Here is a 24,479-nt window from a genome sequence, read left to right as displayed (position 1 = left end):
AAATACCAAATCGAAAGAAATAGGATTAAAAATAAATCAAGCAAAAACTAAATATCTAACCAACGAATCTCTAGATATAAATGGGAATATAACTCTGGACAACAATAATATAGAAAAAGTTGAGTCGTATAAATATACTTGGGACAAAAAATAGAAGTGTCAAAGCTTAACCTAAATGCTGATTTAAATAGAAGATGTTCCTTAGCATCGGCAGCATTTGGTCGATTACAAACAGTATTTAAATCAAACTTGCCAAACGCTTAAAGGCAAAATTGTTCGATCAGTACGTGTTGCCAGTACTGCCATACGGAACCAAAACTTGGGCTTTTAACAACAGCATAGTCCAGAAACTTCAAGTGACTCAGAGAGCTATGGAACGGAGAATGCTCAACATTAAGCTCAGTGATCGCAAGTCCAATGAAGAAATAAGAAGGCGATCAAAAGTAACAGATGTGATCCAGAAGGTTGCCATGTTAAAATGGAACTGGGCAGGACACATAGGAAGAATGGAAGACAACCGCTGGACAAAGCGAATTCTCCAGTGGCGACCAAGGGCAAGCAAAAGAAGTAGAGACCTCTAACAAGATGGACTGATGACATCAAGCGAATGGCTGGCCACGAATGGATCTAAAAAACAGCAAACAGATATGAATGGACACACGTAAGGGAGGCTTACATCCGACGATAGATGGAATAGCTGTTGATGATGGTGATGATAAGAGTTATTTAACTATTTGTTGTTGGTGTACAGCCAACTCCCGGGAACTATCTCGTTTTAACCCTTAGTATGGTATAACTAGACCCAAACCCAGACATCCAAAGTGAAAGTTATCCTCCAACACCAAATTGTTCTATGTGGTCCACATAATGTTCAGAAAAAAGTCACACCATTTTGAGCGTCGGGTATGGGTGGAAGAGGGGGAGAAATCGGTAAATTCGTAGTTTTTTACGTTTTTCGTAAATATTTCTAAAACTATACGATTTAGCATAAACAACCTTCTATACAAAAATGTTCTACATTAAATTTGAAATAAAAAAGGCCCTATACATAATCCTTCTAAAATGAACGGTTCCAAAGTTACGGAGGTAGTATAGTATAATTGGTCCAAAAAAAGGCCTAACCTTAACATCCAAAGTAAAAGTTTTCCTCCAACACCAAATTGTTCTATATGGTCCACATATTGTTCAGTAAAAAGATACACCATTTTGAGCGTCCGGTTTGGGGGAGAGATGGGGAGAAGTCGGTAAATTAGTACTTTTTTCAAGTTTTTCGTCAATATTTCTAAAACTATGCTTTAGCGTAAACAATTTTCTATACAAAAATGTTCTACATAAAATTTAAAACAAAAAAGGACCTATACATAATTGTTATAAAATCAACGGTTCCAGAGTTACGGAGGGTGAAAATTGGAGGTTTTCGATAGTTTTTACATTTTTTGGGCAATTTCCTACTGATTTTCTTTAACAGGATTGGGTTTTATAAATCAAATTTGCTATATCAGTGGCCTATGGTATATTAGTGATAAGCCGTTAAAGAAACGTCAACCTCACAACCCAAAATCATCATTAATTACCCAAAAAATATAAAAAGTATCGGAAACCTCCACTTTTCACCCTCCGTAACTCTGGAACCGTTGATTTTATATCAATTATGTATTGGACATTTTTGTTTTAAATTTCATGTAGAACATTTTTGTATAGAATATTGTTTACGCTAAAGCATAGCTAAAGCATAGTTTTAGAAATATTGACGAAAAACGTAAAAAAAAACTACTAATTTATCGACTTCTCCCCCATCTCCCCCCTCCCAAACCGGATGCTTGTAACTTTTTACTGAACCATATTTGGACCATATAGAACAATTTGGTGTTGGAGGAAAACTTTTATTTTTGATGTCTGGGTTAGGCCTTTTTTTGGACCAATACCTCTGTAACTTTGGAACCGTTCATTGTAGAAGGATTATGCAATGGACCTTTTTTATTTAAAATTTAATGTAGAACATTTTTGTATAGAAGGTTGTTCATGCTAAACCGCATAGTTTTAGAAATATTGACGAAAAACGCAAAAAACTTCGAATTTACCGATTTCTCCCCCCCCCCCCCCAAACCCGACGCTCAAAATGGTGTGACTTTTTTTTGAACATTATGTGGACCATATAGAACAATTTTGTGTTGGAGGAAAACTTTCACTTTGGATCTCTGGGTTATGCCATCTTTTGGATCAATCTTATCATACTACCTACGTTAGTCGCGCGGTCTAGGATTGTAGACCAATAGTTTTTTGTCGTATAATACCGGATTTTGACAAAATTAACAAATTAATGGTTAATAACATGTTTATTTATGTCCGCTTTTTTGGTATCAGATATTAGATATGTTTTGTTCCTTGGCTTTTTTCATTTTGACAGTGGTAAAACTAAAAACGAGGTCATGATTTTTTGGGTCTTTATTCGCAAGTAAATGAAAATGGTCACAAAAATAAGCTTAATTTAGTAAAAAACACAAATATTTTTTATCATTAAACTTAAGGAATGACCAATAGGGATGAATAATAAAGAATAGAACTAAAAAGTAAAAAAAGAACAAAACTATTAAATTGTCAAAGTGGCACAATTTTAGTCCGTCAAACATTCAGTGCAAATATCCCCAAAATGATCCTTGAATGTAAATTTGTCACATCTTTGGCATTCCCTTCTTGTTGACATATTGCAAATTCGTGCACAAATACAACATCGTCCCACGTAATTTGTTGGAATATTAGGGGGAGGGGGTACGACTTCTTGAACTCCGAGCAGTACGCGATCTCGTCGTCTAAGTTTTCTTAGCAGGGAGAGTATAGTTGATCCACATTATTCAATTTGCGGTTTGATTAGTTCCCATGCTATGTTTTCAATGAAGTCGCTTCTTGAAACATTTTCATTTATGTTGTTAGTTTTATATACACAGCAAGCTACATTTTAGCTGTATATACATCGTGTCTACTTAAGTTGGAAACATATGGGAAACGTTTTTATTATTAACTTTACGAAAAAGAGTGATTCTTTATAAAAAGTTCTGCATGGACTAAAACCTACGATTCAACCATCAGATATTAAATTTTATCAATATTATACAAGGTATACCAAAAAATATGAATTTCGTTCAAGAGTAAAGTGCCTTTATTTTTCTCAATATGGCAAATTCTTATGATGAACAGTTGTTTGGAAATAAAAACTATTATCAAATATGCAATTACACGCTTCTAATTGAAAAAAACAATTTTTGCAAATTTTTCTCAAATTATGGATAACCCATATCGCATCGTTTGTATTTATTACACATATGAGAACTCTTTTATTATAAATTTTACGAAAAAAAGTTATTCTTCATAAATAGCTCTGCATGGTCTAAAATCTAAGATGCAATTATCATATATCAAATTTTATCAATTACATACGAAGTATGTCAAAAAATATTAATTTCGGTAGAGAGTAAAGTACCTTTATAAGTTCACAATATTTAAATTAGAAGGATGTAATTGCGTATTAAAAGATAGTTTTTAATTATAAACAACATTTCTTAATAGCAATTTTCAATATTGTAAAAAATAAAGGTACTTTACTCTTGATCGATATTAATATTTTATGACATACCTCGTATAAAATTAATAAAATTTGATATCTGATGGTTGCATCTTAGGTCATAGAAAATACAGAGATTTTTATGAAAAATAATTTTTTTCGTAAAATTAATCAAAAAATAGTTATCTTATGTGTAATAAATACAAACGAGGTTGGGTATCCGTAATTTGAGAAAAATTTGTAAAATTATTTTTTAATTAGAAGCGTGTAATTGCATATTTAATCAAAGTTTTTAATTCCAAACAACTTTCCGTAATAAGGATTTTCGATAATTAGAAAAATAAAGGAACTTTACTCTTAAGGGAAATTCATACTTTTTGACATACCATGTATAATATAGATAAAACTTGATATCTGATGGTTGAATCTCAGGTTTTAGACCATGCAGAACTTTTTATGAAGAATAACTTTTTTTCGTAAAATTAATATTAAAAAAGTTTTCCATATGTTTCCAACTTAAGTAGACACGCTCCATACAACTAAAAACTGGGACGCGCTTAGTCGCGCGGTCTACAGTTGTAGACCAGTGCTCTTTGAATAATGATAAAAAAATAATGCAAAGAGATCGGCGGCGTCTAGCAAACTGAAGAGTAAGAGTAAGTTGGAAGTATTAGTGACAGCTACTAAGCGGGATGGGGGCGTATGTGCAGTTTTCTGCAATTGGCGACCACTTAAAGGAGAGTAGTCTACGATTGTAGACCGCGCGACTAACGGAGGATTAATCTAAAATAAATAATTAATTCATAATTTCAGATGCCCTGGGTATTTATATGTTTGTGATTACGGTGCTTGTATAGATCCAGACAAACAATGCAATGGAGTCCAAGACTGCAGAGACAATTCGGATGAGATCTATTGTCCTGACGCGCCATCTGTCAATTGCAAGTAAGTATGCATTTACTTTTAGATTAAAATTAACATAAAATTATGCTTTCGATGAGCGTATTGTGGAAGCATGAGTATTCCAAACACTCTGCTTGTGTTCTACTAAGTTTTAAACCTTTTTTCTCAAGAGGTTGTCTCAACTGTTCCAGTTTTTGTCCTAAATCGCTTTCACTATTTCCTACTATGTACTACATTATCAGCATACATTAAGAACTAGGGAATATGACCCTGTACCTAGTTTCGTTGTTAACTAATCCAGCACTAATGAGATTTAAGATCCAAGCCTTGGCGCAGTCCTTCTTTCACATGAAATATATCAGTCTCTCCCACACATGTCCATATACTTCTATTCTCTTTTATTTTATTCTTGAACTTCGTTTGATCATGATCAATACGAGATCTCTTTATTCTCAAACATCTTTCTTGACGTTTTTCCGTAGTACACTAGACTAAATATTGAACTGAAAAGAGATAGTATGTAGCATTTTGTTTTGAAGGGTTTTTTGTTCACTATTCAGCAACATCCGATTTTTTTATTTTTCTATGCCTATTCGTATTTTCAAGAAACAACGATGTTATACACGGTTATACTGTGGTTATACCATTGATTACATTATACAAGTTATACCAAGGAGGTGCTTTAGCTTTTTTTTGACAGTTAAGAAGTAGAATACTGGTTTTCGGCTATATCGCTCGGTATAATTAAGAAACACATTTTTTTTCAGAAACTATTCTATCTACGTAAAATCCCACATTCGAAAAACTAAATCAAGTTTTATCGATAAAAAGTCATTTAGGTTTATCGTAGAACATAAATCGAAATTAATCGAAAAAGCATTAAAATTATTTGATTATTAAATCAAATGTTCAAAATCGCCACTCCACCTTTTAACAATAAGCAACAATAATAAATTAGGGGATTGCACATTACACGTGTTATCAGTAGCGTCTTGTATAATTTTGTTCAGGGGACCGCTGATTCGAAAATACGAAAAGATAAATAGGCCAAAAAAACGTACCAAAAGCCTACTTCTTAAAATTAAACTCAATTCTTCTGCTTTTATCAGAGATGAACCTTCCTATCATTTCTTTTTTGCATTCGTAAATTTCTCCAACTAAAGTGGTTTTGATAGACAACATGGCAGCGCCCTTAATCTTTCTTCCCACATTGTATTCCTTAGGATATATTAAGGACCAATAGCGTCTGAATGTATGTACGTAAAACTATCTGTTGTATCGTCTACCATTTTTGCAAGAAATGAGGACTGTTCTATGTATTTCACTTAAAATTTGCTCCCTTCATATCTTCTTCTTCTTCTTCGCGCGACTAGGATTACTCCTGTTTGTCTGCCTCTTATTCTGTTTCAGTTGTTGTTGACTGTACATTGTCTTTCCTCCTTTTCGGCAGCCTTAAAACGGGTCTTCTGCTATACGGCTTGTTGTTTTTACAGATGTTCGCTAATCTATCTGGTTCTATTCGGTTTACATGTTTGTTCCAGTGTTTCTTTCTTGTTTTTATCCACCTGTTAATATTTTGAATTTTGCATCGTTCTCGTATACTTCTGTTGCTTTGTCTGTCTCTTAATGATATGCCCGCTATTGATCTTAATACTTTCATTTCGATATTTTTGTTGTTTCGTCTTTCTTGTATCGGTCCTTGTCTCCGCTGCATATGTTATACGGTCTTACTGTTGTCTTGTATACTTTTATTTTGCTTTCCGTGGTCAGATATTTGTTTCTCCATATGGTTTCTGACGAAAATCCTTCATATCTGAAGTATACAATCTAAGAGCTCATTTTGCATAGTTTTTGAAGTACCTTTAAATACCCTAGAGTCATGAACTCTTTCCATAATACTTGGCGTAGACACTTGAGACAATCTTCCGCGTAAATCTCGCTTGGCTTTTATAACTAGATTGCACTTATTTTAAATCTAACTCTGCATGCGTCGTTAATTTTTTTATTGTTTCCATTGTCCGTAACATAAAGAACTAAAGTTTAGTTTCAATAATTCACACACCCTCAGTATCATTGATTAAGACTTCAACTTTCTCAACACAAAACAATTATTTAGTATATATCTACGCGCAATACTTAACTAATCGAATGGTAAGTTTCCATAACCATCATCATTCCTCAACCTCTTGCATCCACGGTTGGATATAGGTCACCTCCATATTCTTCCATTGTTCTCTATTTTGTGCCTTCTGTATCCAATTGCCCACTGTTTATCTCAAGTCATCCATCCATCTTTTTGGTGATCTACCTTGGTGTCTTTTATCTTCTCTAGGTCTCCATTAGCGGTTAGTAGTAGCGGATAGATACACTTATACGATCCCGGTGTAAGTCAGATCTATTTCAGGGACGCGACCCTGCTCACGCAAGCCAGGGCTATCCCCCAAACCCAAATAGAGGAGGTCATGTCCCGATCAAAGTTTCCTACCAAATATCCAAAAATCCTTTCCGATTATCCAACCCACAGGAGTAAACCTAATGCGCCAGAAAAATCATTGGGGAAGGCAACGGGAAACCACTCCAATTATTTCTCCCGAGTAAAGTTAACATGGCGCAATCCAAACATAATCAGAGTATTACTGATCATGGATCTCGGAAACCAAGATCCGGCAGGGAAGGGTGCGCACCAGACTGTAGGGCCTTCCCGGTCGTCACCACACGAAACCCCTACAATTTAAAAAGTACGACAACTTTAAAAATGTCTAGCAGTACAATCAGATTGGGCACATGGAATGTTAAAAGCCTCTATGCAGCAGGCAAGCTCAGTAACTTAGTTCAAGAGGTTAAACGCTTAAAAATTGATATAATGGGCATCAGTGAGCTCCGCTGGCCTGGAGCGGGAACATGTGAACAAAATGAAGGCACACTATACTATTCTGGAAGTGTAGAAGATGACGTACATCATAGGAATGGAGTTGGCATATTTATAACATCTAAATTCAAGAAATATGTAAAAAATTTTGTACCTGTAAACGACAGACTAGCGATACTCCAATTAAATAGTAAACCATTGAAAGTCAATGTTATCCAGATATATGCCCCTACTTCAGAAAAGAAATATGACAGTGATGTTGAATCATTCTATAGTCAATTAAAACAGACACTTAACAATCTAAAAAGGAACTAAATCACATATATTATTGGAGATTTTAACGCGAAAATTGGTCAAGGACGAAGATCTGACCTGATAGGTGAATATGGACTAGGGGAGAGCAATGAAAGAGGCGATAGATTATACCAGTTATATACATTATATTCTAGTAAACAAGAGATTTAAGAATGGTGTCAAGAGATCAACGACATATCCTGGTGCAGATATCGGTTCAGACCATAACCTTCTAATAGCTGACATCCAAGTGAAGTTCAAAAAAGTCGAATAAACAACAAATCCAACAGAATCCAACAAAACGCTGGTAGAAAATGACCTGAATAATCAGCTAAAGAATTCAACAAATGAAAACAATACAGAAATATGGAACACGTTTAAAGATCTTACCTGGAAAGTAATGGAAAAATATACAACAACGATGCAGAGGCACAAAAAACAACAATGGATGACTGATGAAATCCTGGAATTGATGGAGCAGAAAAGAAGACTGAAAGATAACAAAACAGTATACAAAGAAAAACAGAAACTAATTAAACAAAAAATAAAGGTAGCTAAAGAAAAATGGATGGAGGATAAATGCAAGGAATTACAAAAGTTGAATGAAAAACATGATACGTTTAATATGTTTAAAAAAGTTAGAGAAGTAGCTGGTCTTTATTATAAGAAAACTCCACATACTATAACCGAGTCGTCGGGAAAAATGATAATAGACGAACACGAAATTCGAACTACCTGGTATAATTATATAAATGAACTGTATAATGATGATAGACCCGAAGAACTGGACATTTTAGATGAAGGTGAAGGACCAGAAATACTAAAATCAGAAATACAACATGCTATAAAATTGGCAAAAAACAAGAAAGCCGTTGGGCCCGACAACATACCTACAGAAATGTTAAAGCTCATAAATGAGGAAAACATTGGAATACTAGTCAAACTTTTCAATGATGTTTATTCGACTGGTGATATCCCTGAAGATTGGTTAAAGTCCGAATTCATAACCCTACCAAAAAAACAATGTCCGAAAAACTGTAGCGACTATAGAATGATAAGCCTTATGAGCCACACCTTGAAAACCTTTCTACGTATCATCCACAGTAGAATCAGAGATAAATGTGAAGAAGACCAGGATGAAACACAATTTGGCTTCAGAAATGGACTGGGAACCCGGGACGCACTCTTTGCACTAAATGTGTTATTGCAGAAATGCCGAGATCAAAGGAAAGACGTCTTTGCTGTATTTATTGACTATGAGAAGGCCTTTGATCGAGTACAACATCACAAATTAATTAAAATATTAAAGGATAAAGGAGTTGATAGTCAAGATGTACGAATCATAGAAAAAGTATACTGACGTCAAACAGCGACAGCTTGCATAAATGGAAAATCAACAGAAATATGCAAAATACAAAGAGGTGTCAGACAGGGTTGTATACTGTCCCCACTGTTGTTCAATTTCTATTCAGATAGAATATTTAAGGAGGCGCTGCATAATTTGGAATGGGGTGTGAAGGTTAATGGAATTCTGATAAATACAATCAGATATGCAGACGATACAGTTATTTTAAGTGATGATATGAATGGATTACAACACCTTTTAAATGCCATTGACACAGTGGGAAGAGAGTTTGGCCTAAATATAAACTGTTCAAAAACAAAATACATGGTATTTAGCCGTTTGGCCCATCAAGATTCACGGTTATATGTTGATGGTCATATAATTCAAAGAGTACCCAGTTTTAACTATCTTGGTTGCCATATTACTGAACAAATAGATCCAGATAAAGAGATAAAATGTAGAATCGAGATAGCCCGCACGACATTTTTAAAAATGAGGTCATTCTTCTGTAATGATACCTTGCAACTTCAACTTCGAAAGCGCATGATTAAATGCTACATTTGGTCAGTCCTCTTGTATGTTGTCGAAGCATGGACATTAAAAATATCCACCATTAACCGTTTGGAGGCCTTTGAAATGTGGCTTCACAGACGTATTCTGAAAATACCATGGACGGCTATGCTGACAAATGTGGCAGTCCTTAAGAGAGCAAATGCTACCCGCGAGCTGCTTGATAACATCAAACATAGAAAGATGGCCTATTTTGGACACGTAGTAAGGGGAGACCGGTATAATATTCTTCAACTTATTATGATGGGTAAAATCGAAGGACGCAGAGGAATTGGTAGAAAGCAGGCCTCTTGGTTGAAGAATATCCGGGAGTGGACAGGAATAAAGAAAGCAGAACACCTATTTAGAATAGCTCGAGACAGAGACAGTTTCGCCATGTTAATCGCCAACGTCAAGGGGACTTGATAGGGCACGTTAAGAAGAAGAAGGTCTCCCATTCTAGCATGTCTAGCCCATCTTTGGCTTGTGCAATTATTTTTTCTATGACATCTGTTACTTTGGTCCTCTCTCTCACTATCCTATTTGATACCATATCTCTTCTTGTTATTCCCAACATTGCCCTTTCCATTTTTCTTTGGGTTATTCTCAATTTATTTGCAGAATGTTTAGTCAAAGTGATGGTTTCGGAACTCGGAACCATATGAAGAGTACAGGGGAAAACAAGGAATGTAACTTTTTCATTAATTTTGGCTTTTCTCGACATGTGGTAGCAAAAACTGAGTACTATCGACTAGGCTATCGATTTAGGACAATAAACAAAAAGATCAATCTATATAAATTTTCTAAGAATTTATATCAAGGCGAAGGACCAGAATTGTCCGCACGCCACTGGACAAAAATAAGTAGCAATTTTTGGTGCATTATTATATCAATAAGTTAATATAGATTAATATTATATTAAGATTATAGAATAAGAATTACTAGAATAATTCTGCTATGAACCTCCCAAGTAGCCTTGGGAGGTTCGACCAAAGCCTATACGACGTAAGATCTCACAAGTTTGATTGTCTTTTTCTATTGTTTTTCCTAAGTTTTATCTCCTCAGAGCTAATTTAACTACGTGTCTGTAAAGCGATAGGCTTCAAAAAATATACTGCGTGTTGGTTCCATGGTAAATTGCATGCCTTTATCGGATGTTATGAAATCAGCCCCGAATATATTTATGTAGTGCGGACACTTAAAACACATGTAATAGTTGTAAAATTTAGTTCTATTATGTAAATATATTGCAATGGAATAAAGTTTCAACATAAAAGTGTGCATATGAATAATTATGATTATTTCATTCATAGGAGATTCTGGCCAATAAAAACTACAGAAATAAAAATTAAAATGATAATTTTTGATAATATCCCGTCGTCAAGTATATTACGTCCTGCCCTTCGTTGCTACGAAAAAATACATTCAGTGACATTAATGCCAATTACTGTTTTAAAAGTTATAAAAGTGATGACTTTCGACCGTCAAATATTTATAACAACTGTGTGTTTAACTGTAGTAATTTGTACTTACATAAATAAATTACAATAAAATTTTGGTTTTGAACAGTTTTATTTATGAAATAATCGCAGCAAATTGCACTCGATCTCTAAAATTATTATCGAATTGTTTCCCTCGTGACACTTTGACATAATTTCACTCGCCTTCGGGTCGTGAAATTAAAACTGTCAAAGTGTCACTCGGAAAAAATTCGATAATTTTAGAGCTCTTGTGCAATTACTACCGAAAATATATACGAAATACAATTAATTGGTTCTACATCATTTTTTTAGACAGACTTCTTCACCAGTCGCCATTAATGAAGAGTAATATTCTAATGAAATATTTAAATGTGTTTCCTATCATTGTTATAACAAACATAATTTATTATCGCCCTAAAAACCTGTCCTGTACAGATCTTTTTATTATTTTATTATGTTTTAGACCAAATGAATTTGAATGCAGTAATGGCCAATGCATACACCGAGATCTCAAATGCAACGGTGTAGCTGACTGTGATGATAAATCAGATGAAACTAAAGAAACCTGCTCAGACATGTTTTGCCCTGGTTTCACTTTTAAGTGTGATTACGGCGCGTGTGTACCGGGCTACGCACCTTGTGATGGTAATAATGATTGTATTGACGGTTCCGATGAACGTAATTGTGGAACCCCACCACAACAGAATACAACTAAGAAGCCACCAGTAGTCATTACCGATAAACCACCTGTAGTAATTACCGATAAACCACCTGTAGTTATTACCGATAAACCACCTGTGACAGTTGCACCTGAAGGACCGTAAGTATACATTTAGTATCATCATCATCATCATCATCCAACCAATTCACGTCCACTGCTGGACATAGGTCTCCCCCAATTGTTTCCACACTTCACGGTTTTGTGCTGATTTTTGCCAGTTTTTACTAATCCGCCTGATATCATCTGTCCATCGTGTAGGCGGCCTTCCTCTACTTCGTTTATCTTCTCTTGGTCTCCACTCCATCAGCTTTCGTGCCCATCTTGAACCTTTCAGCCTGGCGACGTGTCCTGCCCAGTTCCATTTGAGCCTGGTGATACGTTCTACAACATCTGCGATACCGGTTGTTTGTCTGAGATCTTCATTTCTTATTTTATCCCGTAGAGTTACGCCCAGCATGGATCTTTCCATGCGCCTTTGAGCAACCCGCATTTTCGACGCTGTTGCCTTGGTTAGAGTCAGTGTCTCTGCTCCATATGTCATTACCGGTAGCACACATTGGTCAAACACTTGTCTTTTTAAACCGATCGGTATACTGCTCCTAAATATGTCTCTCAGAGCTCCGTGGGCTACCCAAGCAAGAGTTAATCTTCTTTTTATTTCGCATGTTTGGTTATCTCTGCCAATTCTAATTTCATGACCCAAGTAAATGTACTTTTCCACTAGTTCTACTTCTTGTTCGCGTATAATCAGCTGCCCGCTAGGAATCAGATTAGTCATAAATTTAGTTTTAGAAAAGTTCATTTTCAGGCCTATTTTCCAGCAGATAGCGTCTAACTCATTTAGCATTTTCTTTACTTCTCCTAGGTCATCAGTTATAAGGACTATGTCATCTGCAAAACGAAGATGATTTAACTTTTCTCCATCTATTTTGATCCCTTTATTGTCCCAGTTGAGCATCTTAAAGGCATATTCCAGAACAGTTATGAATAGTTTTGGCGAGAGTGTGTCGCCTTGTCTTACGCCGCGTTCTATGCTTATTTGTTTGGTTTTATCATGTAACTTAACACTCATTGTTGCCTCTTTATAAATATTATAGATGAGTGTACTGTAACGGTAGTCAATGCGGCATTCATTTAGAGCTTCTAAAATGCTATCCAGCTCTATCGTGTCAAAGGCTTTATGAAAATCCACGAATGCTAGGACAAGGGGTTTATTATATTCTATTGACTTCTCAATTAGTAACTTGACTGCCTGCAGATGGTCGTTTGTCCCAAAGTTTGATCGAAATCCAGCTTGTTCTTTTGGCTGGTAAAAATCTAGCTTATTTTCTACTCTTGATGTCACTACTTTTGTAAAGAGTTTGTATAAGTGGTTTAGCAGGCTAATGGGTCTATAATGTTCTAAGTCTGTCTTATCTCCCTTCTTATGCAAAAGTATTGTTACTGCGGTTTTCCATTTTTCAGGTATCGACTTTTGATGAAGGCATAAGTTGAAGAGATTTTTTATTTTACCTATAAGAATGTGGCCTCCGTTTTTAATGGCCTCTATTACGACTCCATCTTCACCTGGTGCTTTTCCATTTTTCATTTTTCTCAGTGCTTGATGGATTTCGCTAGTGGTTATCTCTGGTAGTATTTCGGAGCCTTGGTTTATTATTTTCTTTGAAACCGCTTCCCTCAGATTATTTTGATTCAGCCTTTGGCTCCTATATAGTTCCAAATAAAATTCTTCTACGATATTTAGTAAATCTTCTCTGTTTGATGTTATTTCGCTGTTTTTATTTTTTAATTTATGTATTTCGCATTTTCCGTTGGTCAATTTCCTTCGTAAAACTTTCAAACTTTTATTTTCTTCTATGGTTTTCTGGATGCTTTGAGTTTTATACTTCCTTAGATCTTTTCTGATTTCCTTTGACACTTTCTTGTTGATGTCTCTTAACGCACTTTTTTCAGTATTTTCGCTTCCTCTCATTTTACTTCGCGTTTTGATTAGTTCTCTAGTTTCTGGGCTTATTTTTTCATCTCTCTTCTTTTTTGGGCAGTTTTTTCGTTGACTTTCTTCAATGGCTCTAATTATGTTTTCATTTAAGCTATTTATACTTTCATCTGAAGTTGTATTTCTTTCCAAAGCAGCGTTTATATGGTGTTGGTATTTATACATTTAGTATAAGTAGAATAAATTACATACTAAGTTCTCAATCTAATCGGCGGGCTGAAAAGTTCGTAGGTTGACACATAGATGGCTCTACTGGTATTAAATCCATATGATTTTTAGTCAGCCCTAACCTTCAAAAGATGCGTTTATAAATTTGACAGCTGTCGAACTATTAGCAAATACTATGGACTGTAATACATACAACTCTTGACATTTCCCATTACATTTGAGGAAGTAAAAAAATAGCGCCACCTAGGCGGTCTACGGTGATAACCAGAGCAATCTAACCTTACATTTATAAAATTGCTTTATTATTGTTTTTGTATAAGTGTTTGAACTATTTTTATTTTAGTTTAATTTAGCAAAATTAGCTTGTTATTCAAAAATTTATAAAATTAAATTTGAATGTTCAAGTCAAATTTTACGTTGTCACAACGTAGTTTCACCGCAAGCCGACAGTGGCGCTAGTGGCAACGTTCTTCCAGATTTCTGTGGGAGTTGGATGTATTACAGTCAATAGTATTTGCTATTAGTTTATGAGATATAGCATTTTAAGTGAAGCCACTTATGTTAGTTAAAAAATTGGATAAAAAGGAATTTCGTACCTTAATATTTGATTGCTTTTTGGCGAAAATAAATACTGTTAAAGTCAAATCTTGACTTGATAAACAATATTCGGACTCTGCACAAGGAAAATCAACCGTTGTGGAATGGTTTGCTAAGTTTAAACGAGGCGAAATGAGCACCGAGGACGATGCATGCAGTGGACGCCCCAAAGAGGCTGTTACCGATAAAAACATCAAAAAAGTCCACAAAATAATTTTGGATGACCATAAAGTGAAGTTGTTCGAGAAAGCTGAGACTGTATAGACATGAAAGGAACGTGTTGGATATAATATGCATGAATATTTGGGTATGCGAAAGCTCTGTGCAAAATAGGTGCCGCGAGAGCTCACAATCGATCAAAAACAACAACGAATTAGTGTTTCTGAGAAGTATTTGATGCTATTCAACCGTAATAAAACCGGATTTTTTCGTCGATATATTACAATGGATGACACATGGCTCCATCATTTCACACCGGAGTCTAATCGACAGTCTGCCGGTTCGACTGCACGTGATGAACCGACTCCAAAGCGTGGAAAGGCGCAACAGTCGGCTGGCAAGGTAATGGCATCAGTATTTTGGGATGCGCATGGTATAATATTCATCGAGTATCTTGAAAAGAAAAAAACATGAACAGCGACTATTAAATTGCGCTATTGGGGCGTTTGAACGACGAAATCGTGTAAAAATGCCCCCATTTGAAAAAAAATAAAGTGCTGTTTCATCAAGATAACGCACCGTGTAACAAACTATAATGAAAATGATGGCAAAATTTCATGAATTGGGATTCGAATTCCCAGATATGACTCCCGGCGTATATGACACCGTATTCACCAGATATGACTCCCAGCGACTACTACCTATTAGCTGACCTCAATAGAATGCTCGCTGGAAAGAAATTTAGCACCAATGAAGAGTTAATCGCCGAAACTGAGGCTAAAGACAAATTGTATTATAAAAATGGTATTGAAAAGTTGTATGACCGCCATAATCGTAGAGCCCTCGAAGGAAACTATTTTGAGTAATAAAATCAAATTTTATCAAAAAAAATTCTTTCTATGTTAGTCTACGAACTTTTCAGCTCGCCTGTTAGTAGTACATAAACCGACAATAAATATCGTTCTACATATCACCAGATTGACAACAGATAGAGACCTCTCTGGTTACAACCTCCGAGGCTTTTAAAAATTATAAGCCATGCGGGTGCCAAGACGTTCAGAAGATGAGGGAATTTTAAATCATTCACGTCCCATCTGCTCAACGTGGTAAAGCTCCAAAGAGAAGGTTTCCTAAGTACCCCAAAAAGAGTAAATAAATTAAACACTAAAAATTTATAAAGATTTTTAAATCTGGGACGACACGCGTCGAGGTATCCTGGTTCAATCTGAGAGAACAGGATATGGGTCTACTGATGATGGGGCAAAAAGTCCCGAAACCGGTATAGACTCTTCTGCACTCTCTGATTGAACTAGAATATAATGCTGCTGCAGTTTCGGGTTGCAACGAAATTGAAAATGTTTATACATTTTTAACGAAGAATAAATTAATTTTAACCCATTTTAGCCCAGCGTTGCCATATGGCAACGCGAATCGGGTATCTATAAAAATATTCATCATCATCATCATCATCCAACCAATTTACGTCCACTGCTGAACATAGGTCTCCCCCAATTGTTTCCACACTTCACGGTTTTGTGCTGCGCCTTCCTCTACTGCGTTTATCTTCTCTTGGTCTCCATTCCATCAACTTTCGTTTCAATCTATAAAAATATTCCTAGTGTATAAAATTTGTCTTTTGTAACACAGGTGATACTGTAGGTCGCTTCAGTAAGATTGTCTTAACACGTGTTTTCTACTCTTGTTGTTTTTTCTGAATTTACACGTTGGCAAGAGACGTTTGTAAACAGCGAATTTTTGTGGTTACGTTCAAAATGGACATTCAATTCAAGTAAGTAATATTATTTGGTTATGTTTTAATTTTTTCGCGTAATTTCATAATAAATATCAAGTAAACAGATGAAACTGTTTTTAATAATGTTGTATATATATTATTATAATAATGTTATAAAATACATAAAATTATTATTTGATGTCCATTTATAGTGACCGTGATATCGGTGTTGCCATATGGCAACGCTAGGTCAATACGCTACTATTTAATTATTTCTATATTTATTTTTTCAGACGGGGTTGCATATAAAGATGATTTAGATGTGGATCAGATGCACGTAGAACTTCCTGAGCCTAATATTTAAACAGACAAACAGTCGGGAGGCGAAGAAGATAATTTCGATATAAATCTATTACCAGGGAGGCAAGTCTCTGCAAATGCTGAAGTTGTATTAGACAATAACCAAAGAATAGATGGTGATATTGGCATCGACAACATTGGGGTCCACAAAGGGGATGAATCATGTACTACGCTGCGTATTGAGTCAAAAAAAACTTTTCTTGGATATTTGTATAATAGAATAGGAATTGGTCAGTATAATAGTAGAATGTAGAATGGGTGGAACTGACCTAATGGACGGAGATGTCAGTCGATATAGGATTGCAATACGTTTGAAGAAATTGTGGTGGGTGATATTTACGGGTGATATGGTTGGCTGATGTATCGATTTTAAAAGATTGGATTATTCATCGATCATCTGTGGGTACAGAAAATGTCACAGCTGGACTTCGGACATGAAATTGCAGATATATATCTATCTCAATAGATCATCAATACATCAAGAAATATGTAGTATTTCCTTGAACATAATTAGTGATGATTTGAGGTATGATGGAGGAGATCATCTTTTGGTACCCACTTCAGAGAAAAAAAGAAGGGATGAGCAGGTGAATGATGTTCGTTAATTATTGGTACAATGTGCAAAAAATGTAATGTCTGGTTATGTTTGGAATGTAATATTATGTTCCATCAAAAATGAGTAACAAATCTGAATAAATGTTTTTAACATGCATGTGTCAGTAATTTTCTAAAATAGTCTGTGCGTTCTCATAAAGACCTAGCGTTGCTATATGGCAACGTGCATTTTTGAAAAAAACTACAAAACTTTTTTTGAAAATAATAAATATTTTGGTTTAATTTAACACATTGTGGATTAAGTTTAGCTAAAAATTGACAATTTTCGAAAAAAAATTAATTCGGCCTTTAATGGGTTAATACATATATTTATTTATCTAGTATGTATTAGTATTAATGTCGGTATAGGTAATGGATTTTGACAAGAGCTATGACCTTGAAAATTTCACGTAAACTTTTTTACTAGAAGATAAAATTTATTGTTGTACGGAGCGGAGGCATGGACGCTTACAGACACCACTATTAAAAAACATGAAGCATTTGAGATATGGCTTTATAGAAGAATGCTGAGCATAACATGGACAGCAAGGAACACGATCAAGGAAATCCTAGGAAGAATGAAGAAGGAACCGGAGATTGCGTTTACCATCAAACGCATCAAATTGCAGTGTCTGGGATACGTTATGAGAAATCAGCACCCTTACTCCATGCTGCAGTACATATTGCAAGGTAAAGTCAAAGGTAAACGGGGACCCGGTAAAAGGAGAATATCATGGCTGCGGAATTTGGGAACATGGTTTAAGAAAACTCCAATGGAACTGTTTCGAGACGCAGTGAGCAAGGTTATGATTCCCAATATGATTTTTAACATCCGAAATGGATAGGAACCAGAAGAAGAAGAAGATGATGATGATGAGCAGTGGAATTAATAAAATAGGGAGGAACAGAATTTTACATACAGAAATAAACCAGCTAATACAACAAATGGACACCAAACAGACTACCAGACGATTGGAACAGAGTTATATTATAACTTATGTCCAGTGATGAGCGCGCTAATAACCGGCAAAATAACGCAAAAGAGAGAAAACATATTACGTTGTGAAATAAACAGAAATGAAACTACTGGAGGTGGGAAATGTAACGATAAAAACCTATAAATTTACATTATATTTATTGTTTCCCACCATTAGACGTATCGGACGAGTTTGGCAACTGCCACTGTGACAGTGACAGTTTTAGTTGACATACTCCTCTGATACGTCTAAAGATGGAAACAATAAACTGAATGTAAGTTTATAGGTTTTATCGCTAAATTTCCCACTTCCACTACTTTCATTTCTGTTTATCTCACAACTTAATGTTTTTCATTTTTTGCGTTATTTTACCGATTATTAGCGCGCTTATCACTTTAAAAAAGGAGCTAGGGAGGAGTGCGAGAATTAGAGAGCAATGATTTTATTAAACAACGCATATAAAATTCTAGCAAACATACTATACATGATACATTTATGCGCTGGACGAATACTAGGAGAATACCGGGGATATCGACAATTATTTCGACACATACAGTGGAGCGAATAATTCAAAAATCAAGAGAATACAACAGAGAAATTCACCTAATATTCATAGATTTCAAAAGTGCTTTCAGCACAATGAATCGGACAAAAATGATGGAGGAGCTAGAGACATATCATCCTATTAGAGGTAAAACTCACTAACTACACTTTTCAGAAAGTGGAGAAAAATCGATTTAAAGGTACAAATTGTTTTTTAAATTCACCTGACTCGAATATTGGAATTTTTTAAGGCAACTTTAAAGAATAAATAAAAACAAATATTTTAAGCCATGCTTCGTCAAGGAACTATGATATAATCAATATTAGATCAATTTTTGTGCTTTGTTGTGCTAAATTGAGAAGTTAATGAATTTGTCTCCATAAACTATCATGACTGAAGTTATGATTTAAAATTAAAGAAATAAGTAACAAAAAATGCATTATATTACAAAATCTTAAACCTAAAACAGATTATCTAACCTCTAACGGAACTAGAGCTGACAATCTGGTAATGGTAATGAATGATAATGAATAAAATGTTAATAAGCAATTAAATGAGTTTCTACAAAAGAGTTCCCTCTAGGTATCAAAAACAGAAGTAAATTATTGTTGAAATATCAACATCCATTTTTATAGTACTAATTATTTATTGTTTGAAAGATCACTAAGTACCGATCCGGCACTCCAGATTGTAAGGAAAAATTCACAAAGTGCAATAATAAGTTTTAATGAGTTTTACCCTGAAACCAAAATTTAAAAGAATGTATTCCAGATTGTAAGGAAAAATTCACTAAGTGCAATAATAAGTTTTAATGAATTTTACCCTGAAACCGAAATTCACAATAATGCACTTAGTGAATTGTACCATAAATTATCTTAGCAACTAGAAGAGTTAGACCCTCAGGTGACTTTTCCAGGGCTGGGCAGTACCGTATTGAGTTCAAATCGATGAAATCTCAAAAAAGTGCCCTTAGTGAGTTTTACCTCTAATAGGACGATATGCTAACACTGAGCCTAAAGAACACTTCAGCAAATATCTGTTTCAACGGAACAACTTCTAAGGAGGTCAATGTAAACAAAAGCGTGAAATAAGGTGACTTCTCACCGAAACTAATTAACCTGATACTAGAAGTAATAATAAGGACGACAAACTTTGGAAACAAAAACATTATTACAGATCAATTTCAACTTCAATCTACATATGCAGATGATCTAGTCATCATAGCGAAGACGAAGATGACACTTACAAAAGCAGTTAGAAAAATCAGATAAGGAAGCGAAGAGAATAATGATAGAGATAAACCCATAGGCGTAACCAGGATGATCCTAAGGGTGGTTACAACTACTGGAAGGTCTCTGAGGGCTATGGTGTTAAGCGTATAGAGCTCAAAGTGCATCTCAATGGGGGGGTTATAACCCCCAAAACCCCCCCTGGTTACGCCTATGGATAAACCAGCACAAAATATAATACATGACGATAGGGAAGGATGACACACAACTCAGAAATATCTAATAACACAGAACCATCAATTTGAAACTGTATCCATCTTTAGCTACTTGGTGGCAACAATAGGGAAACCCGGAAAAGACAGAACAGAGGAAGGAATTCTGAAAGGCAAAAACATATGGAATGAATAGAAATCTGCTGAGAAGCAAGACTCTAAGTAAGAGAGCAAAGATGAACCTCAATAAGGCCTATTTTTATATATCGGATGGAAACAACGACGAATAAGACAAAAACAACGACAAAAAAGAGAGGGAGAAACAAGAATGAAAACAAATGCCTAAATTGAAGAAGAATTAAAAATTATACCAAAGAGAGAAAATATACATAAAATCTCTTTGCTTAGAATGGATAGGACATATACAGAGACGCCCACAATCAGATATGTTGAGAAGGATAACTAACTGGACACCACTATGGCCCAGGTGTAGAGGAAAACACCCAGTAAGCTACAAATGACAGAGGAGTGCAATCCACTTCACCCAAAAACAGGATTTTGAACGCCGTGGCGTTAGTTATAATCAAGAAATACGCCATGCCAAGAAATTTGCGTTTTGAGGAAACTGGACGAGTAAAAGATGGCATTCGAACAAGTAGACTAAGACTGATAAAAATTACAATAAAACTTTAGATTTAATGCAGAGATTCGTTGAAGATCCACATACATACTCAGGCAGAGCTGAACAAATACCTACATTATGTAGGTCATTATTCAGTATTGCGTATATTGGATATGGATAAAAAAATAAAACACATAAAAAATATGAATTTGCTGAAGAATAAAGTACCTTTTTTTATGGCCTTGGCATAGCCAATTAGCCAGTCTAGTTTGGTATTAACGCAATTTCACAAGTTAAATTACAATATATTACACATTTTCATATATCATATAATATACAGACACATACACATATACACATTTTTATTTATTTATTATATAATATATATTTTTTTTGTTTGTTATTATTTTTTTTATATTTTTTTTCTTTTTTTTTTATTTTTTTTTGTATCTATAAATATGTTAATACCAAAACTAAATAAAGTACCTTTATATTTCACAATATCGAAAATTGTTATTAGGAAAAGTTGTTTGAAAATAAAAACTATGGTTTAATATGCAATTACCTATATCCTTCTAATTGATAAAAAAAATTGCAAATTTTTCTCAAATTACCGATACCTAATATGAGTGGCCGTTTGCCAAAAGCTGATATGTCCACTATTTTTCAGAAGAGCAAATTCAAATGTCCACGATGTCCATAAAATCACAGTTTTAGAAATATCATATTTGGTTTTGAGTTTAATGTTTATACAGCTATTTATGTGAGTTGACATATAAGAAAAAACTGTAATTTTATGGCCGTCGTGGAAATTTGAATTTGCTGTCCTGAAAAGTACCAAAAATGGGCATATTTGCTTTTGGCAAACGACCACTGATATATTTTTTATTTATTACAAATATAGCAAAAATGTCATCAACCCTGCAATGTTCATTATATTTTTAACGTACATATTTTGTTTTGTGGAAATTTTCTTATCATTTTTTATCTGAAAGGAAGAGTTATATCATAAATGTAAAAATAATGTAGGGTATCAGTAATTTGTGAAAAATTTGCATTTTTTTTTTCAATTTAAAGGATGTATTAATTGCACATTGAGTTAAATTTTTATAAGTTATTTGATTGTATTATAGGCGAGCGGGAGATACCCCTAAAATGACCAGGTACTGACCACGGAGAGGTGAATGGCTAATTTTATTCATACTTTATATTTTAGAAGGTGCTGAAAACGAAAATGAGGTTTATTTTGAATTTTATGTGGGGAAACATTGTCAAAATCGCAATTTTAACCTAAAAATAAAAAAAAGAAATCACGTTTTTTTGCGTTTACCTCACTACAACTCTGTTCTCTTTTAATATTTTTTTCTGAAATTTTTACAATATATATTTCTCACCTTTCTTAAGAGAATGGTACTTACTTAAAGCTTTCAGTCTTATTCTAATAAAAGTTATTAATTTTTTAAAGTGAAAGTTGCAGATTTCTGAATTGCAAAGTTCAAGCGCAAAAGTTGAGCGACGAAGCTTGAAATTTAGGCTACGGCTCCACGGGCGGGAAATTGACGCTAGCAGTAGCAGTAAAATGAACTTAAGGTTCCGCGGAAGGGAATGGGAATGGCCGAACTGAACCGACTACAGGACTTGTGCGTAGTCGGTTCAGTTCGGCCATTCCCATTCCGTTCCGCGGAACCTTAAGTTCATTTTGCTGCTACTGCTAGCGTCAATTTCTCGCCCGTGGAGCCGTAGCCTTAGCTTTTTAATCACGTCTATGTTAAAGTATAGAGTACAAAAAAGTTTTTTGGAAAGTTTTAGATCAAAATGTTTTATAGAAAAAAAAAATAGTGCAACTTTTATTATCGACATTAGAAATCCCCAATATAACGGTTATTTTTCGAGATACTGACCATGGGTGGTGAATGGCTAATTTTGGTCTTAGATTATGTTTCTGACGGTACTGAAAACGAAAATGAAATTTATTTTAAATTTTAGGTGGGTAAATATTGTCAAAATCGCAATTTTAGCATAAAAATAAAAAAAAATGAAATCACGTTTTTTGCGTTTAACTCGCTACAACTCTGGTCGATTAAAATATTTTTTTCTAAGGTTTGTACACTATATGTTGCTTACTTTTTGAGGACAACGGTATTTATTTTAAGATTTTAGTCTTATTCTACATAGTAAAAGTTATGATTTTTTTAAAGTACTAGGTGCAGATTCGTGAATAGCAAAGTTTAATCGCAATAGTTGAGAGGCAAAATTTAAAATTTATCTTATTAATCACGTTTATGTTCAAAAATAGAGTACAAAGAAGTTTTCTGGAAAGTTTTACATACCTTATACATCCCCAAAATAACACTTATTTTTCGAGATACTGACCATGGGAGGTGAATGGCTAATTTTGGTCTTATTTTATGTTTTCGATGGTGCTGACAATGAAAAACTAGTTTATTTTGAATTTTATGTGAGGGAACCTTGTCAAAATCGCAATTTTAACCTAAAAATTAAAAAAAAAAAAAGTGAAGTCTCGAATTTTTACGTTTAACTCACTACAACTCTGTTCCATTTTAATATTTTTTTTCTAAAATTTCTACAGCATATATTTCTCACCTTTGTGAAGACTATGAAAGTAACTGTAGTCTTTCAGTATTTTTTTTATCAAAGTTATGAATTTTTAAAAATAAAAGGTGCAGATTTCTTTAATTGCAGAGTTAAATCGCAAAATTTAAGTGACTAAATTTAAAATTTATCTATTTCATTTGATTTCATTTATGTTAAACCATAGAGTTCAAAGAAGTTTTATGGGGAGTTTTAGGTCTAGATGTGTTATAGAAAAAATATGGTGCAACTTTTAATTTTAAGAAAAACGTGGTTTAACTTTTTTTATTTTTAGGGCAAAATTGCGATTTTGACAATGTTCTCCCACCTAAAATTCAAAATAAACTTGATTTTCGTTTTCAGCACCATCAAAAACATAGTAAGACCAAAATTAGCCATTCACCACCAATGATCAGTATCTCGAAAAATTAGCGTTATTTTGGGGATTTATGACGTAGATGTTAAACGTTGCACCATTTGTTTTCTATAAAACATTTTGATCCAAAACTTTCCAGAACACTTCTTTGTACTCATGTTTTATTTTTAAATTTGATTTAAAATCTATATTTTAAATTTTGTCAGTCAAATTTTGCGATTAAACTTTGCAATTCACGAATCTGCACCTTGTGCTTTAAAAGATTTATAACTTTAACTAGAATAAGACTAAAAGCTTAAAGCAGAAACCATTGTCTTCAAAAATGTGAGCGATATATAGTGGACAAACTTTAGAAAAAAATACTAAAACGGACCAGAGTTGTAGCGAGCTAAACGCAAAAAACGTGATTTCATTTTTTTTATTTTTAGGGTACAATTGCAATTTTGACAATACTCCCCCACCTAAACTTTAAAATAAATTTCATTTTCGTTTTTGTCACGGTCAAAAACATAATGAAAGACCAAAATTAGCCAATCACCACCCATGGTCAGTATCTCGAAAAATAAGCGGTATATTGGGGATTTCTAATGTCGACATTAA

The 24,479-nt window shown here is 34.3% G+C and overlaps 1 protein-coding gene across 1 annotated transcript in view; it reads left to right on the top strand.

Annotated features, from left to right (window-relative positions):
* LOC114326691 (modular serine protease) overlaps window positions 1-24,479 on the top strand; it is a 176,779-nt gene that overhangs the window by 83,330 nt on the left and 68,970 nt on the right. Inside the window, exons 4-5 of the mRNA XM_028275106.2 lie at window positions 4,373-4,504; window positions 11,464-11,820. Coding sequence (XP_028130907.2) covers window positions 4,373-4,504; window positions 11,464-11,820 — 489 coding nt within the window. The remainder of the gene's footprint in view (window positions 1-4,372; window positions 4,505-11,463; window positions 11,821-24,479) is intronic.

This window comes from Diabrotica virgifera, chromosome 5, assembly GCF_917563875.1.
Source record: "Diabrotica virgifera virgifera chromosome 5, PGI_DIABVI_V3a".
Classification (NCBI taxonomy): domain Eukaryota; kingdom Metazoa; phylum Arthropoda; class Insecta; order Coleoptera; family Chrysomelidae; genus Diabrotica; species Diabrotica virgifera.
This window is presented reverse-complemented; position numbering and strand designations above follow the sequence as displayed.